This window comes from Phyllostomus discolor, chromosome 8 (genome assembly GCF_004126475.2).
Source record: "Phyllostomus discolor isolate MPI-MPIP mPhyDis1 chromosome 8, mPhyDis1.pri.v3, whole genome shotgun sequence".
NCBI lineage: Eukaryota > Metazoa > Chordata > Mammalia > Chiroptera > Phyllostomidae > Phyllostomus > Phyllostomus discolor.
This window is the reverse complement of record NC_040910.2, coordinates 63,807,815-63,825,090: the sequence shown is the minus strand read 5'-3', so window position 1 is coordinate 63,825,090 and position 17,276 is coordinate 63,807,815. Positions and strand designations below refer to the sequence as shown.

The following is a 17,276-nucleotide window of genomic DNA, read 5'->3' as shown; positions in this document are numbered from 1 at the left end:
ATGAGGCAAGAGAAGGAGAAATGGACACCAGCTGAGGGGAGAGGTTGGAGTCTTTCCTGGGGGAAAAAATGGCTGATTCCTTCCATCCATTAGGATGTTTTCAAATATAAGTAAGTAAGTGTAAATAAGTGAAAACACACTTCAAAATAGTTCTTAAACAGGTGAGGGAGGGACAATTTATTGTCACGTATAACAAAGAGGAGCTGGCCTACTTCGAGGAGCAAGTAGTTCCTGTCGTTCTGCTACGCCGTTTTCAGCAGGTCTGCCTCTCCTCAGGCCAACGGCCCTCAGGCCTGGGACAGCTGCCCCGTTCAACCTCGCATCCGGACACGCCCGTCGTGGAAGGAAATCCCTCATCATCGTCCCTTCTCAGAAGGGAGCCATTCCCAGAGTCCCCACTGCACTTCCCTCAGCTCCTGGGCCCACAGCCAGGTCACAAGCTCATCCTCAGTTAATCCCTGACTGGAGAGCACACTTCATTGTGGGCTTCTGCCAGCAGCTCTCAACCCTGGCAATATATTAAAATCACTTGAAGAACTTTTAAAAAGTTAATTAATACCCCAGCTCCACCCTGAAACATGGAGCCAAAGTTTGGGTTCCAGGAGGATGAAACGTCAGCGTGAATCCTTGGACGGCAGCCAGGCACCAGGCAGCGGGCTGTGCCTGTGGACGGCAGGAGGTTCATGGTAAATCTCTGTACTTTCAACTCAGTTTTGCTATGAACCTGAAACTGCAATAAGAACTAAAGCCTACTAAAATCTTTAAGCTCAGGATCCTAGGCATTAAAATTGCTGTTAAGTTCCTGAAGTGACTACACTACTCTAGGGTGCCACCAGGGTTGAGGGCCTGTTGGTTGAGACTGTTTGGGACTTATCTCTGAGCTGCGGAAGAAGCGGCCTTTCCTTGAGGTGAATGTCTGTAGGAAACGGGGATTCTGTTAGCAAGGAAGGCAGGGACTTCACGTAGACACGGCTGCTGCACTCACGAGGTCCCCCTGGCTAGTCCAAAGCAGACAGGACAACCCCAGAAAGTCTGGGAAAGCAGGAGAATCAGAGAAGAGGCATCCTGGCTTCAGCGGAAGGCACGGTCAGCCCACAGTGGAGGCAGGGCTAGGAGAAGCTCAGGTGCAGAAGTGGGGTGCGAAGGCTTTCCCACTGTTGTTACCTTTAGGGGAGACCAGGGGCCAGTGGAGCTCTGGCGGCGGTGCCAGCATGCTCTGGGGATAGAAGGATGAGGCCAGATGGCAGCAGTCCCAACCCGGGGAAGGGGAGACAGTCGCTGCCAGTCGGGGTTAAGTCTCAGAGGGCTGATCGAGGGCTACACAGCGAACCCTTCCCTGGGCCAGCTCCTCATCTCGTAACCTCTAAATCTAAGCAGTTTCTTCAATATCTGCACAGCCTGTCCTTTTTTTCAGGTATTTTTTTCTGTTTATTCATGTGTTCATTGTCTCTCTCTGCCCAGGTGACACAGACATTTGCTGCTCAACAAAAAACAATATTCCTCCACACTTCCCAGCACCTTTTCAACTGTGAGTGGACGTGACCGGAGGTGGTCCAGGGTGTATGCTGCAGACCTCCCAGCCTGGCTCCACCTGCCCCAGCCCCACGGACCCGTGCAGCACAGCTCGCCAAGCTCTGCTGTGTTCACCACAGACACTGTGAAGCTAACTTGTTACCAAAGCGTAACCTAGCCTGTCCTGACTAAGCCACTCCAATCACAAGTAAGTTTCTCAAAAGCATAGGCCCTGTCTGTTTTATACTCCACTGTCCCCAGCACCCAGGACTGTCCACTTGCTAACATTTTTGAGTGGAGAGATGAGTGAAGAAAATCTTCCCCCTGTTGTGTAACAACCACTAAAATGTATCATTTGGAAGAGACTGTGACTACAATAGATGGTGCTGCTTTTTCTTTATTGTCTTCCATTTTGTTTTGTTTTTATCCAAGAATCTAAACACTAGAAGCAATTGGATGATTGGACTAAAGAATGAGTTACTAAGGCTGCGGCTATGGGGCCCCATTGAGAAATCATATGTCTTTCCGTGCACTTTGTCCAGATGTGGTGGAGAACAACCAAAAAATGTCATCTGCTTACAGTTGGTAACATGTGGGTTGTGACGAGTCTTGGCTGTTTATGTTTTTGACAATGGCAATTGTTTAGAAACATTGACTCATAATTCTGCAAATTGTTTTCAACCTAATCCTTTATTTAAAAAAAAAAAAACAGTGGAAAGGAAAAACAAGAGATTGGATCACAGTACAGTGTTGGGACAATATTGAGTTTTTTTGTTCGTTTGTTTTAGTTGTTTTCTTTACAGTGCAAATCTAGTTTGGAAATAGCATCCGTCCAGAACAAGCTTGGTTTAGGACAGTGTGAGTCAAATGGGTCATACTGTAAATTATAAGTGTTCTAACCATGAACAGAAACCAGAAAGAGCAGGGCATGGGAAGACAGGAAGGGGAGGGGCAAGGAGACGAGTGTGACACTGACCCCTGTGCTCCAGTGTTTCCCTCTGGAAACCCTTAGGCTGCGTCTTTGGAAATGGCAAGCCCTCTTGTCTCTGTCTCCTCTGAGCTAAGTGCTTCCAGCTCTCTCAACAGCTCCTCACACAGAGGTTTCAAGGAGCCCCTCCAAATGGTGCTGCAAGTGGCATGTCTGTGGTGTCAGAAAGGCAACTTGGTTCCTGTGGCCGGCACCGTGAGAGCAAGTGGTGTGACTTCCTGAGCCCCTGTTTCCAAATCTGTAAAGGGGTTCACAACCCTCCCTGTAGGGCTGTTAGCAGGGTCAGGGGAAGGCAAGAAGGAGGTGCGGTAGCCAATGCTTTCTCCCTGTGCCCACCTCTGGACTGGGGGTGACTCTGCTCTCTGCTACCAGAGTGATGACTCTGGGGCCTCAGTGCTGGGAGGACAAGGACCATGTCAGACAACCCTGTCTCTGTTGTTGATAGGGTCTGAACTTCTGGGCTGTCTTACCTCACAATTGGCCCGTGTGAGTTTCTAATCATCTGAAATAAGGTAATTTCAAATGAAAAGATGGCAGGAAGAGAGGATTCAGAGCAACAAAACACCAATGATGCCACTTAAATTCCTTTACATGAATATTCATTGAGCACCTACTATGTGCTAGTCCTTGTTCTAGCCTTTAGGGATTGAGAGTGAATACAGCGGACTCCAGAAGTCTGGGGGTAGGGGAGAGGGCCACCTGAGGTCATGGCCCTGAAAAAAGGCAGGGAGGCAAGGATGCCTCTCAGGCTTTGGCTTGAGCAGTCCTCTGGAAGATGACGCCACGTCAGGAAGGAATGGCTTAGAGGGGGAAATCAAGAGTTCTATTTTGGGCAGGCTAGCATTACTTTCTATTAAGAAAGTAGTAGTGTCCAAGTTCATGTGTCAAGTTGAATACATGAGTCAAGGCTCATGGCCAGGGCTGGGGACTTTAATTTGGAAGCAGAAACTGGTGAGAGGAGAGAAGAACTGAACTGTGGGGTCCCAGGCACCCAGAGATGAGGGAGACAGTGTTGGGAGGAGGGGTAGCCAGGCTGAGGGATTGAGGGAGCTGACAGGGTCCGTGGTGCCTGGACAAGAGCAGTTTCAGTGGGGCAGAGGCAGTGGGGGCCCCCCTGCAGGGATCGGGGTGAGTGGGGCTCGCCTGGCCGCCTGTCCTTCTGCGCCCAGGAGCAGCACTCTGCATCACCCAGGCAGGTTCGTGTTGCCAACTGCATGGTCTCACCGAGCAGCCTCTGCCCTAGATGCCAAATCTAACTTGAGAGTAGTGCTTTGGCCCTCAGTTTCTGAGCCCCTTGTCATCAAGACCCAGCCTCTTTAGTCACCTCTGCACTAGACACACCAGAAATGAAGCTGATACTCCACAGTTCAGATGAAAGACAAACACTGGGGCCTCCTGCTGTGAGGCCTCGTGTGAGGGGTGCTGACATGAGACTTTGGGGAGCCCTTCACTTCACTGCAGAGGCCAGGCGGGGGCAGGGCTGTAAAGAAGTATGGGCACACACTCGCTTGTGCATTTGGGAAACTTTATTGTCTTCCGTGGCCTGCAAGGGGGCAGGGACTTGGGGAGGGGACGCCAGCCTGCGTGGCCATGGGGCACACACTGATCCACGGAAGAGCCAGCAGGACTCCAGGAATGAGCCTCTGAGGTGCTGGGAGCAGGGTGAAGGCACAGCACCGGAGGCCAAGTGCGTGAGCTTCAGTGACGGGTCATCTGTGAGGAGCACGCAGCAGCAGTGAGACCCTTGTCTTGTGCAGATCCGGGGGGGCGCCCAGAGGCCTGCCCTTCTTGACAGCAACCCCCTCTTACCTTGCTCAGGCTTGGTGGGTATCTACCTCTGAAGGCATCTTCCTTCCCCAGAGACCTCACCAGGCAGGAGCGGCGGTGGGAGAAGGTCACGAAGCTGTGCTTGCCGTGGTAGGCACCCATGCCGCTGTTCCCTATGTAGAGGAGCCACTCAGGCCCAGGAGGCCCACACCCCCAGACCCTCCCAGGGAGGGCCACCCCCTCTGGCATGCCTTTAGTGCCCATGCAGGGAACAACAGAGAGAGTGTCCAAGACAAGCTCCATGCCTATCATGGCACTAGACAGCTGGCAGCCTCCATCCAGCCTGTGTTGTCTCTCCCAGGGGCCAGGGCACCAGAGGACCTTTCGGGTCCTCTAGGGTCCCAAGGCTACGTGTGGCTGATGGATGTGCTAGCAGAGGCCAGAGGCCCACCCGGGAGTCAGTGGAAGTCTGAGGCCCAGGGCTGCTCTGGCCCCTCCCGATTCCCAGCCCCAGGGTACAGATGGGTAGCGAACTGCACCCGAGACTCACCCACACCCCCAAAGGGCAGAGAGTGCACGGAGATATGGAGAATGACATCATTGACTGTCACCCCACCACTTGATGTCTCTGCAATCATCTTCTTAATCACCTGCAACAGCACCCAGTCTGCCTCAGTCTCCTGCCCCAGGATACCCCAGGCCCCCTCCCCACCCCATGTGGGCACATCCTGGAGACTCAAAGATAGAGCAAGTGGAGGGGGGGCCCCTGCAGAGAGCCGTGGGCTGCTCCCCAAGCCCCAGGCAGGGTTTCCCACTCTCCCCACTCATCAAGGACTGGGGGGGGAATGCCCCCCCCCCAGTTCCCATGACCACAGTGTTGAGGACAACACAGCGGTCAGCAGGGAAGCCAGAACCGAGCCCAGGTCTATGGACCCTCAGGTCCTGATCACATGGGTGCTATGCCCTGGAGCACCAGGCCCACCCTGTCATTTTGGGAGAACACATATAGGGCCAGGGGCTTCTCTCGCTGGTTGATGAACTGGATGGCCTCCTCCAGGCTGCGCACGCACACGATGGGCATGATGGGCCCGAAGATCTCCTCCTGCATCACTGGGGACTCAGGGTCCACGTCCGTGAGGATGGTAGGGGCTGAGGCAGGAAGCAAGCCAGTCAGCTGGTGCCAAGAACTGACCCCACCTGGCCTGTCCAGGCAGCTAGCTGCCTCCTTTACCTGCTCTGCTGATAAGGCTGTCCAGGCTTAGAGAAGGGTAGGGACAAGGCTTCTATCCGCTCTGACCCACCCTGGCACATGTTTGTGGAGAACAATGGACTAACTTGAGTGGAAGGGAGTTCAGGATCTGCACCCAGAGGCACTGTCCCTCACTGGCCATCTGAGCTTCTGCTCAAGCTCTTCAGTCTCCTGGCAAACTGGAGGCTAACTGGGGCCCCAACTGGTGACCCTAAAGCCTAGGTACTCGGGACCTCACCAGCTCTGCACCCTAGGCCTCTCGTGGCTCTGCTGTCCACGTTCCCTACTGCTGCTGCAGTGGGGGCAGGGCCCTGGACCTTGTGGGGAGAGGGCTTCCGGGCTGGGGCTTCCCAGGAGACACGCCCAGTCCCTGCCCACCAGAGCACCAGAGCCCACCTCAGGTCTGCTCCAACCCCATACAAGGTTGTCTGCTCTTCAAGTGTCTGTGCCCACTTGCCGCCAACTTGCAGGGACCCTGGCAGCCTGGGCAGGTGGAAGGGCTGGGGTTGATCTTCCAAAGGGTGAGCGTACACACCTATGTATCGGGTGGCCGCATCCCCGGTGCCTCCACAGGCAACCTTCTGGCCCTCTAACAGACCCATCACTCTCTGGAAGTGCCGGGAGTTAATGATTCTTCCATAGTCAGGAGACTTCTTGGCATCTTCCCCATAGAATTCCTGTGGAGAGGAGGTGACAGGCTTCATACAAGGACATGGACCCTTGGTCACAGCTAAAGGCTGCAAGGCCAATGGTGCTTTGTCTGGGAGAACACGTGGGTACCACCTGGCCAGTGCAGTGGGCAGCAGCGCAATGCCGCCAGGAACCACTGGGACGCACCACCATCTTCACTCATGTGAAGTGCTGTGAGGCGGCATTGCTTCAAATACATATTTGCACAGCTGTCCGGGCACCACACAGGGAGGACACGTGTGTGTTCACAGAGAGGAACACGGAGCGGCACAAACCAACAAGTTGGCAGTGACTGTCTTTGTGTGGCAGGATTCTGGATGGAACATGTTTTTCCTTCTTTATGCTTTTTAATCTTTTCCAAATTATCTGCAGAATGTTGCTTACTTTTAAGATCAGGAAAAAATATCCAATATTTTCTAAAGTCCACACCCACCTCTCTGCCTGGTAGCCTCTCACCTCTGTGGGCCAACACCCACCTTCACGGCCTTTTTGAGCTTCTCCACGACTTGGTTCTGGATGGAGGGATCACAGAGGATGTAGTCCGGGGCCACGCAGGTCTGGCCACTGTTCATGTATTTCCCCCAGGCAATGCGTCTGTGAAAATCTCAGATTAAATGGTATTTTTCAAGACACGGGAGGCTGCTCGAGAACAAGCACTTTATTCCGTCAGCTCAGGATGGAGGCTCAGGGGTGAGTGTGCCGGGGGAGAGCTCTGGGGCTGGCAGAAGCCAGAGGCTTCGAGCTTTCCAGCAGGGGTCTCCCTAATCAGTCCACTGGCTTTTGGATTCAGGACTGAGCAGACCTTTGTCCCTAAACATGTCCCCAGGGCCTGTGGCAGCACACTTGCTAACCTTGTCAGTGACTGCTGGGGATTTCTGGGGGATGTGTGGGGTGCTTGGCCTTTGTGACCCCCTGTTCATGCCTTGGAGTCCTGCCAGCCAGGAGTTACTGCTGCTGGAGCGCCCCCACCCTGGAGGCTATGTGCATGGGATATGGAAGTTGGGCAGAGCCCAGCTGGAGCTCTCCAGTACACAAAGTCTTCCCAGGCTGCCTGCTCCCTCTCCCTAAGCTCCCTCCCAGGACTGCAGGCACTGTGAGGGTAGGGACAACATGCCACTCAGAGCAGAGCTGTGGCCCTTGTGAGCTGGACCACAGTCAGGAGGGCGACTCCTGCTCCGATAGGCACCAGGCTTCCTCACCTGCAGGCCAAGTCCAGATCACAGTCCTTGTCCACATAGCAAGGACTCTTTCCCCCCAGCTCCAGAGTCACAGGGGTCAGGTGCTTGGCCGCAGCCGTCATAACGATTTTCCCGACACCAGGGCTCCCAGTGTACAAGATGTGGTCGAATCTCTGCTTGAGCACTTCTGTGGTCTCAGGGATGCCCCCATTGATCACTGGAAACAGATCCTGCCATGCAAGGAGAAAGGCAAGGCTCAGAAGGGAACACAGCCCCCCCCCCCAACTCTGTCCAGGTGGCCCTCACCAAGTAGACCCCCTCTCCTGACTCAGAAGCTCTGGTCACCCCAATAGGAGAAGCCAGCTGTCCTCACCCCCACCAGTGGCTTGACCCCTTGCTGCAAGAAGTTACTATCTCTCAACCCCAAGACCTGGGCCCAACACAGTTCTCCATGTGCCCTGGAGAGCACCTCACCTTATCCAGGTACTGAGGGATGATGGTGGCCAGCAGGTTCGCCGTGTTCTCGCTCACCTCAGAGGGCTTGAGGACCACCGAGTTCCCTGCAGAGCACACAGAGAGTCAGGGTGGTCCTGCTCCAACAGTCTGCCTTCCCAGTGACTGAGCCCGGTGCCTCCCTTCACCTCCTGTGTTCTTGGAGTGGGCAGAAGAGCCGCAGGCACACCCCACAGGACCTGCCCCACCTGCCCTGCTCAGATGAGGAGATATGGGGAAAGAGGAGAGAAGGGAGAGAAGAGCTTGGGGCCCAAGCAGAGCAGGCTGACTGCTAAGAAAACCCTGAAACATCTTAGCTACAGGGACACCTGAGCCTGGCTGTGCCTCGAGGGCATCCAGCCTGGCTTAAGAGTTTGGTCCCTGCAGCCTCCTGTGAGGGACAGACCCTCAGACTCCCATCTGCAGTCAGGCCTGAGGGGCTCCATTCCCCAATGAGGGGCAGTGATCCTTTCTAACTCCCTTCCTGGGAGGAGGCCTGCTGTACCTGCAGCAATGGCGCCCACCATGGGCTGAATGGTGAGGTCGAAGGGATAGTTCCAGGTGCCAATGATGAGGACCACACCCAGGGGCTCCGAGTGGATGTAGCATTCATCGTGCTGGGTGTTGGCAGTCTTCTCTGTGGGCTCATCCATAACCCACTCAGGGAGATTCTGGATCACATATTCGATCTCCTCCAGGACATACACCACCTCATCGTGGTAAGCATTCCATTCGTTCTACAGTGAGAGGGCCCCATGAGCACTGGCCCCAGAGCTCTGGGTGGAGGTTACCAGGGCTGGCTGTGGGTGCTGGCTCACTGCTCCCTCACACTGTGACCGTGAATGACCTGCTACCCTTTCCTAACCTTAGTCTCCCAATCTACAAAATAGCAGCTGTCGGGTAGACACATGAACAGGTGGGGACCATTCACCATGGGCTCCCCAGGGGGATACATGGGGTACAGAGCTGAGGAGTAGCCATTGGAGTGGTGGGTCTTCAAGGACCCCTTTCTGCCAGTGCGGGGGGTCCAGGCAGATTTGGACACATTGACTTTAAGATAATGAAAGGAAGCTCAGACCTGGGCAGTGATTTGAGAGTCATTTATGAGTGGAGGGGAACCAAGCCAGTAAGTGTCCAGGAATACTTGCCAATTAAAATGGCACTTGAACCCAGGACAGAGCCCTAAGAAGACCAGCTTCAAGAAGCAAGTACAGGAAAGAGGCTGCCAGAGAGAGAGGTGGGAGGAAATCTAGAAGAAACTGCACCAGGGATGGAGGGAGTGGCTGTGGGACCCTCCCAAGGCAAGGAGGCAGCTGGGTAGGGGAGAAGAAAATGCAGCTCTTCCGTGAACTTTGTCTGTGAAGGGCAAAACAGAGTCATGAAGTCAACAGAATGGGTTTTTTGTTTAAGATGAACAATCTTGAGAGATTAACACAATACAGCAGCAAAGGGCCCTCTGCCCTTCTCCAAGGTGAAATGGAAGTGGGGAGGCAGGTCCCCACTGTCTGGGGTGCAGCAAGGCGAAGGGTTTGAGAATTTGGAGGTGTCTGGTTTTGCTTCAGGTTGAGGGATGGATGAGGAGGGAAGGTGATGCCTCGCAGCTCGCAGCTTTGGCTCCCTGTGGGGCTCAGGCCTGGAGGAGCCAGGAGACCAGAAGCTTGTGAGGGCACGTCTGCAGGAGGTGGTGGAAACGCAGGTAGGGGAGGGACTCCTGCTCCAAGCTGGGTGAAGGAAGTGAAGCCAGGAGGGAATGGGTGGCACACAGATACGGGGAAGGAGCTGCGGGCTCCTGCGCTAAGGCTTGGGGATCTGGGGCTCAGAATGCAGAGGAAGGAGAGGCCAGCCCGCCCCATCTTAGTATCTGATAGTTTGAGCTGCACTTGCCTCTTCTGTAAAAGGGCCCTGACTCTCGCCGTCGATTTGGAAGACTAAATGGGGTTCTACGTAAAGAGCTGGGCACTGGGCTCCATGCACATAGCAGTTGCCCTACAGGCAAGCAGCGACTGTTCCCATTCCTGTCCACCCTTGCCCCACCCCGCCACCTCCACCTGGTGCTCAGGGGTCTGCCCTGGAGGGTAGGTCTGGGAGTCTAGGGCAGGCAGAGCGGACCCTGTGCAGGTCGGCAGCCAAAGCGTCCGCGATGTCCTTCTCGCGCTCCTTGATCATGCGCCGCAGCGCCTCCAGTTGCTGGATCCGGAACTGCAGGGGGCGAGTCCTGCCGGAGTTGAAGGCAGCTCTGGCCCGCTGCACGACTTCGCTGATTTTGTTCATGGTGCCTGGGGAGAGATGCAGCGACCTGGAGCAGGGGAGGCGGAGGGCCCTCCGAAGCAGTGATGTACGGGAAGAGGAAGACTTCCACAGGAGCGCCGGGAAAATGGCATGCCTTTGCCTTTGCAGCTTCCTAACCCAGATGCCTGGACCCTTCTGGCCCTCTGGATGAGAAACTCATCTGCAGTGGGAGCCAGGCAGTAGCAGCGGAGACCCTAAGTGTAAGTGCCGATGGGGGGTCTGGGCAGTGTGCCGGGGCAGGCCCTTCCTGGCACCTTTCATGTCCCACTTCTGCCTCTCCTGGCTGGCCAGGCTGGTGACACTCCCAGGCCAGCACTCCAAGAGCTCTGCACACGCGTCCAGGCCACTTCCCAGTTTAGATTGGATGCCGCAGCCTGTGATTCCACACCCGAGCTGATCAGAGAAAACCCAAAGTCAAAGTGTCCGCAGTTGTTCTCAAAAGCCTGCCTTGTAACCCCTGTAAGCCACGACCCGGCGCCAGCGAGGGTCTCGCGGAGCTTCAGATTTCCACACACGAGTAGGGAGGGGATTCCTGCACCAGGAGAAGCCACAGTGACAGGTTGGGATGTCTCTTCCTGAGCGCAATTTGGCCCCATTTAGCAAAGCCTTTAAAACAGGAGTGTCAAACTAGTTTCACCAGGGCCCACATCAGCCTTGCGGTTGCCTTCAAAGGGCTGAAATAATTTTAGGACTGTATAAATTTAACGACTTAACTGTTAAGGAGTTGAAATTACATCTGGCCCTTTGAAGGAACCGCCAGGCTGACATGGCCTCTGTGAAAATGAGTTTGACACCCCTGCTTTAAAAGGTATTACTCTGGCATTGTAGGTCCACACTCAGGAGCTTACAACGTTTCTAAAAATTACAACATTTCTAAACATTTGTGAATAAGAAAACTTATTAAGCCCTGGCTGGTGTAGCTCAGTGGCTTGAGTGCCAGCCTATGAACCAAAGGGTCTCCAGTTCCATTACCAGGCAGGGCACCTGCGGGTTACAGGCCAGGTCCCCAGTAGGGGGTTTCGAAGAGTCAACAACACATCGATGTTTCTCTCCCTCTCTTTCTCCCTCCCTTCCTCTCTCTAAAAAAAGAATATAAATACTTCCAGCCAAGATGGAGGCATAGGTAGACACACTGTGCCTCTTTGCACAACCAAAAGATGGACAATAACAATTTAAAAACAAAAAACAACCAGAACTGACAGAAAATCGAACTGTATGGAAGTGCGACAACAGAGGATTTAAAGAAGAAACATCCAACCAGACTGGTAGGAGGGGCGGAGACAGGCAGCCAGGAGTCAAGGACTCAGGCAAAGCGGCAGTGGAAGTCCAGGGCAGGCAAGGCTGCAGCTGGTGGGTGGTCAAGATGGCAGCTGGTAGAGCGGGTGGTCCCACATTCACATGCAGATAAACCAGGAAGGAACACCTGGGGAGTGAGACAGACCTCACTACCTAGGGTCCCAGCACAGGGAAATAAAGCCTCAAAGCACCAATTGAAAACACCTGTGGGGGTTGAGGCGGCAGTGGGAGGAACTCCCAGCCTCACAGGAGAGTTTGTTGGAGAGACCTGCAGGGTGCTAGAACATACACAAGCCCACCCACCAGGGAATCAGCACCAGAAGGGCCCACTTTGCTTGTGGGTAGCTGGGGCAGTGACTGAAATCTGTCAGAGCAAGGGCCATCATTCCCTCTGGGACCCCTTCCCCACAAACAGTGTCACAACACAGCAACGTGGGTTATACTGCCCAGGTGAATAACTATATAGGCCCCACCCCTCACTATACAACAAGCTCATCAAGACAAAAAAAAATGGTGCAAACAAAAGAAGAGATCAAAGCTCCAGAAAAAAATACAACTAAGCAAAGAAGAGATAGCCAACCTATCAGATGCACAGTTCAAAAACACTGGTTATCAGGATGCTCACAGGACTGGTTGAATTTGGTCACAAATTAGATGAAAAAATGAAGGCAATGCTAAGTGAAATAATGCTAAGTGAAATAAAGGAAAATGTACAGGGAACCAATAGTGATGGGGAGGAAACTGGGAGTCTAATCAACGGCGTGGACCAGAAGGAAGAAACATTCAACCATGAAGAAGCAAGAATTCAAAAAAATGAGGAGAGGCTTAGGAACCTCCAGGACATCTTTAAGCATTCCAACATCTGAATTATAGGGGTGCCAAGGAGAAGAGGAAGAGCAACAAATTGAAAACTTATTCGAACAAATAATAAAGGGGAACTTCCCCAATCTGGTGAAGGAAATAGATTTCAATGAAGCCAAGGAAGGTCAGAGAGTCCCAAAGAAGTTGGACCCAAGAAGGAACACACCAAGGCACATCATAATTACATTAGCCAAGATTAAAAATAAGGAGAGAATCTTAGAAGCAGCAAGAGAAAAGGAGACAGTTAACCTACAAAGGAGTGCCCATCAGACTGTCAGCTGATTTCTCAAAAAAGATCTTACAGGCAAGAAGGGGCTGGAAAGAAGTATTCCAAGTCACGAAAGGGAAGGACCTACATCCAAGGTTACTCTATCCAGCAAAGTTAACTTTTAGAATGGAAGGGCAGATAAAGTGCTTCTCAGATAAGGTCAAGTTAAAGGAATTCATCATCACCAAGCCCTTATTATATGAAATGTTAAAGGAATTTATAAAAAAAAAGAAGATAAAAATATGAACAGTAAAAAGACACTAAGCTCACAGTTATTAACAACCACATCTAAAACAAAAGCAAACTAAGCAAACAACTAGAACAGGAACAGAACCACAGAAATGGAGATCACATGGAGGGTTAGCAACAGGGAAGTGGGAGGAGGAGAGAGGGGGAAAAGGTACAGGGAATAAGTAGCATAGATGGTAGGTAAAAAATAGACAGGGGGAAGGTAAGAATAGTGTAGGAGATGTAGAAGCCAAAAAACTTATATGTACAACCCATGGACATGAACTAAAGGGGGGGAATGTGGGTGGGAGGGGGTATGCAGGGTGGAGGGGAGTGAAGGGGGAAAATGGGACAACTGTAATAGCATAATCAATAAAATATATTTTTAAAAGAATATAAATATATTTAAAAAGAAAGTTTATCCAGAGAAATGCTGGAAACATCCTAAATGTTCATTAGCAGGAGACAATTTAAAAATGAACTCCGCCTCCGCCATGCCTTTGTGATGGCCGGCAGTGCTGCACTCAGGAGGGAGGCAGGGCAAGTGCTCTGGCACCTTCATAAAGGTGCTCTCTCTGGGCCAGATGTACACACCCCACCCCGCCTCCGGCCTCACAGGGGCAAAGAAAAAGTGCAGGTCACAAAACAGCAGGTACACTAGGTGCAGTGGGCGTGTGCACTGCAAGAAAAGACCCACCAGGCAGCCCCCACGTGGTGATGACCGGTGGGAGTGGAATTAGCAGTGATCTTTGTTTTCATCTTCTGTAGTGCTTCATTTTTGTGCTGTGAGCTGGCATCTTTTAAAAATATTTGTTAATTTTTTGATGAAGGTCATTGGTAATAGGTAATACATGCTCATGGTAGAAAATGTAAAAGATACAAAAAAGGGGGTCACAGAGAAAGTCTCCCTTCTCCCTCAGCAATTCCTTCCTGTCCCACCAGAGACACAGGCCCTCTGCCAGACATTGGGTAACTTCCAACATCAGAAGAAAAGAAAACAATAATAAAAAACAAAACACCACAATATGGCTATTTCCATTTTACAAAAAATATGTATAACCATATATATGTATTTATACCACACGTGTGTGTGGCAGGTATATATGTATGCATATATGGTATGTGCTATATATGGTATGTATTATATATGGTTTATATGATTTTTCTTGAAAAATGGAACTAGCCTCCTATGTGCGTTTATTTGTGTGTTCCTGTTTGAGTCCCAGCAAGTATCTGCTGATCTCTTTCATGGCTTGTCCTCTCCATGGTATGACCCTCACCCCAGGCTTTCTGCACAGGCAGGGGGCCCTGCTGGCATCCAACCACACCCCACCTGGAGGTGTCACGGGACCCTCCCTAGTTTTCATGGGAGGCTGGACGGAACCCTCTCACTGGCTGCCCCTGCTGACCATGACCCCAGCCATACGGCCCAACAGGAAGGCCCTCCTGGCCTCCCTTGCCTTAGGTGGTCAAACAGGAGCCTCAGCCTCTGGCCAGCAGCTACCCAGGTCCCGCAGCCCAGGGCAGAGAGCCTGTGAGTGGGACAGGGTGGGCTGGCACCCCACTTCAAGTACTTAGAACTGTGTGGTCTCGAGAAGAAGCCTCCCCGTGCCTCCTTTGTGGACAGTGATGCCTCAACATTATCACAAAGATTTTGGAGCTGAAAGCATCTGATGTGCCTGGCACCCCAGGGGGAACAGCTGGAGTCCACTCCCTGCATCCCTGTGTCCTGCCCACCTCACCTGTGCTGATATCGCCCCATGTCCCTGCATCCCTGTGGATGACTCCCCTTTCATTATCCTCTCAAAAAACTCTGGAACTGTTACAAGTCCATTTAGATAAGGAAAGTAAGGCAGAGAGACATTAAATCTCTATACTCTCACAGTTAGCACGCAGCAAAGTCAGGATTTGAATGCGTTTCTATCTCTATCCTCTGCTTACACCTCTTAACTACTGAGCTCCGCTGCCTTCTAGGGGAGGGCATGAGGACTTTCTCCCACCATCCCCTTAGCCCCTGCTTCTTGGATCCCCAGGGCCGAGGATGGCAGAGCCACCACAGGTAGGCTTTGGACTCTCAGGGGACACAGTCTAAGGACTCTCATTAGATACTCCTGGGGGGTGGGGAGGATCAGCCACAGAGATGGACCCTTCTCCTAGAGCAGTCTCCAGTTAGATAGTCCCAGGGTCCCATGGGAAGGTGGGGAAGGGGAGAACTAGAAGGAAGAGGCTTACCTTTGACACAGTCTCTGCCAGTGGCTGGAGCTGCTGGAATGAGCATCAGCCTGGAGGGAATGCATTTAAAAACCCTTCTCCCTGCCCAGTCAGACCTTCTCCCCGCCCACTCAGCCCCACATCTCCACCCTGGAAAGTTGTGTAACAGACCAAAAGGGTATTCAATGTGGGGTGTAGCCTAATCAGGGCCTCGGCTCCCCAGCAGTCCCAGCTTTGGGGATTAGGCCTTTGTCCTATTCTAAAGTGCAAGAACAAATCTTTGTCGGCTTGGGTGGAGCTCACATCCAATCTTCCGAAGCAGCCCACACACGTGTTTGCCCTGGGTGTGGGCTCTGCTGATTGATTCAGCCTGATGTGGACCTCTTCCAGACTCCCAAAGGGCAACTGCCAGATGCTGGGCTCCTGTTTCCAGTTACGGTTACGTAAGATCATCAGTGGGAGAGGGTTGAGTTATGGTGAGTGTGCACACAGCTGCCTGGAAATGCACCAATGCACAGGCACTTTCTCATCCCCTGCACCTGGCCTTGTGCATGGGGGCCAGGCCCCCAGTGACACAGCTCTCCAAACCCAGGGACCTGCAGGCCTGGAGAGGGGCTTCCTCCACTGATAATGGGGGTCTGTTGAGTAGCAGAGAAGAAGCCAGGAGCAGTAATAACAGCCAGGGATCTCCCTGTATGCTCATCCTGGAAACCAGACGTGCTTGGCAAGGAAGGAACCTGGAAGCCCCTTCCTCTAGTATTTAACAGACGTTTGTTGGTGTCTGCTCCGTGCCATGCAGTGGGGATGGAGGAAGATGTGGAAAACCACAATGGTCACAGTCACATCTTTTCTTGGCCTCCTCTTCCTAGGCACTTCCAGCCACCCACATCTACCTGAGGGCTGTTTTCCAGCCAGCATTCTGGGGCCCTGGCTTCCATTTCACTGGAAGAAAACACAAACTTCCCAAGATGGCCTACCAGCCCCTGAGGCTGGGTTCTTGCCCTTCCCCCTCCCTCCACCTCAAATGCCCTTCCCATATATCCACCCACATAGACCTGCTCAAATGTGATGTAAAAATAGCACCAACCCCTCAACATCTCTCTGCCCTCTTCCTCCAGAGCATTTATCGCCCTCTGACATGCTATTTGTCTACTTATTTTGTTTGCTACCTGTCAACCCCCCCAACACCCAACTAGAGCTTGATCTGTTCCCTGATGCAATCCTTAGCACCTAGAACAGTGTCTGGCACATAGTAGGTGCTCAATAAATATTTGCTGAGCGATGAGATAAACAGAAAATTTCAAAACAACATGGAAACTGTGGCAATTGGAATATGCATAAGTTGCTACAGGGACTCAGATAGGGATCCCATGGTAGGCAGCATCTGAGCTAAAATGGGAGGCATTAAGACAAGGAACAGAGGACAGCTTGGAACAGCAAAAGCGAGGGTGCAGATGCAGGGAACAAAGTCTGTGTCTGGTACAGTAGGAGGTGAGGGGATGAATGAGGCTCTGGGACTGGGGGCTCAAGGAGGCCTTGTGGGCTGGGCCAGGTTGTGGGGGCAGGGCAGCGTGAAGGAGCTTAGCATAGAGATCTATATCTGAGATTTTTGTTTTTAGGGAGCCCCTGGTCTTAATGAGGTCTAGACTGAAAGCTGCAATTTCCAGGGATAGAAACAAGAAATTACAAGACCCCAATCTAGATGGATGAAATGGGAAACATCCCAGGATAGCAGAAGGCAACACTGGCAGACTCTGGCGCCTGTGGTACCCAGGCTGGGTGGTGGGCAGAAGGTGGGCCACCCTCTGAGATGGGGAGGAGCAGGTGGATGGGCCACATCTCTGCGCCAACCTGGAACCCTACCCCCACTCCTGACTGTCTTTGGAGATGACCCCTCCTCTCTGCTTGTAGACTTGGTGAGGTGGTCAACCAGCGTGCTCAGCTGCAGACGAGCCAAGGTGAGCATGGGTCCCCATGAGGCCACCCAGATTCTGCTGGGACTGCCTTGAGTGGAGAGCAGGATGCAAGACCAGAGGCCAAAGAAGCTGACTCATCATGACATCGGCTCGATGGGTTCCTGACAGCCCCAGCCCCAACCTGGCCCAGGTCTGATTTTCAGCTCCCCCTCAATTCAGTGGAAACTTTCATCCAACTGCTAACACTATCAGCTGTCTGTCCTTCAACAAACTATTTAATTTCTCTGGGCCTCAGCTTCCTCAGCTGAACAATGGTACAATGGAAAGAAGC

The 17,276-nt window shown here is 52.5% G+C and overlaps 1 protein-coding gene across 1 annotated transcript; it reads right to left on the bottom strand.

Moving 5' to 3' along the window:
• Nucleotides 1–4,011: 4,011 nt before the first annotated feature.
• Nucleotides 4,012–15,147, bottom strand: ALDH3A1 (aldehyde dehydrogenase 3 family member A1). The gene is made up of 11 exons (XM_036032953.1): nt 15,051–15,147; nt 9,986–10,152; nt 8,382–8,613; nt 7,859–7,944; nt 7,406–7,614; nt 6,683–6,800; nt 6,052–6,193; nt 5,250–5,416; nt 4,818–4,917; nt 4,310–4,440; nt 4,012–4,213 (listed from the first exon to the last, which is right to left on the bottom strand). The coding sequence occupies exons 1-11, from the start codon at nt 15,094–15,096 to the stop codon at nt 4,199–4,201; spliced, it is 1,413 nt and encodes a 470-aa protein (XP_035888846.1). The 5' UTR covers nt 15,097–15,147; the 3' UTR covers nt 4,012–4,198.
• Between the last annotated feature and the right edge of the window lie 2,129 nt (nt 15,148–17,276).

What these genes read in the sequence shown, in the direction of transcription:
- ALDH3A1 (XM_036032953.1), bottom strand. Translation starts at nt 15,096, where the DNA reads ATGCTCATTCCAGCAGCTCCAGCCACTGGCAGAGACTGTGTCAAAG. An exon ending in GATCTGGACTTGGCCTGCAG is followed by an intron (nt 6,801 to 7,405) that starts GTGAGGAAGCCT and finishes AGATTTTCACAG; the next exon opens with ACGCATTGCCTGGGGGAAAT. An exon ending in TGTTCTCCCAAAATGACAGG is followed by an intron (nt 4,918 to 5,249) that starts GTGGGCCTGGTG and finishes GTGCTGTTGCAG; the next exon opens with GTGATTAAGAAGATGATTGC.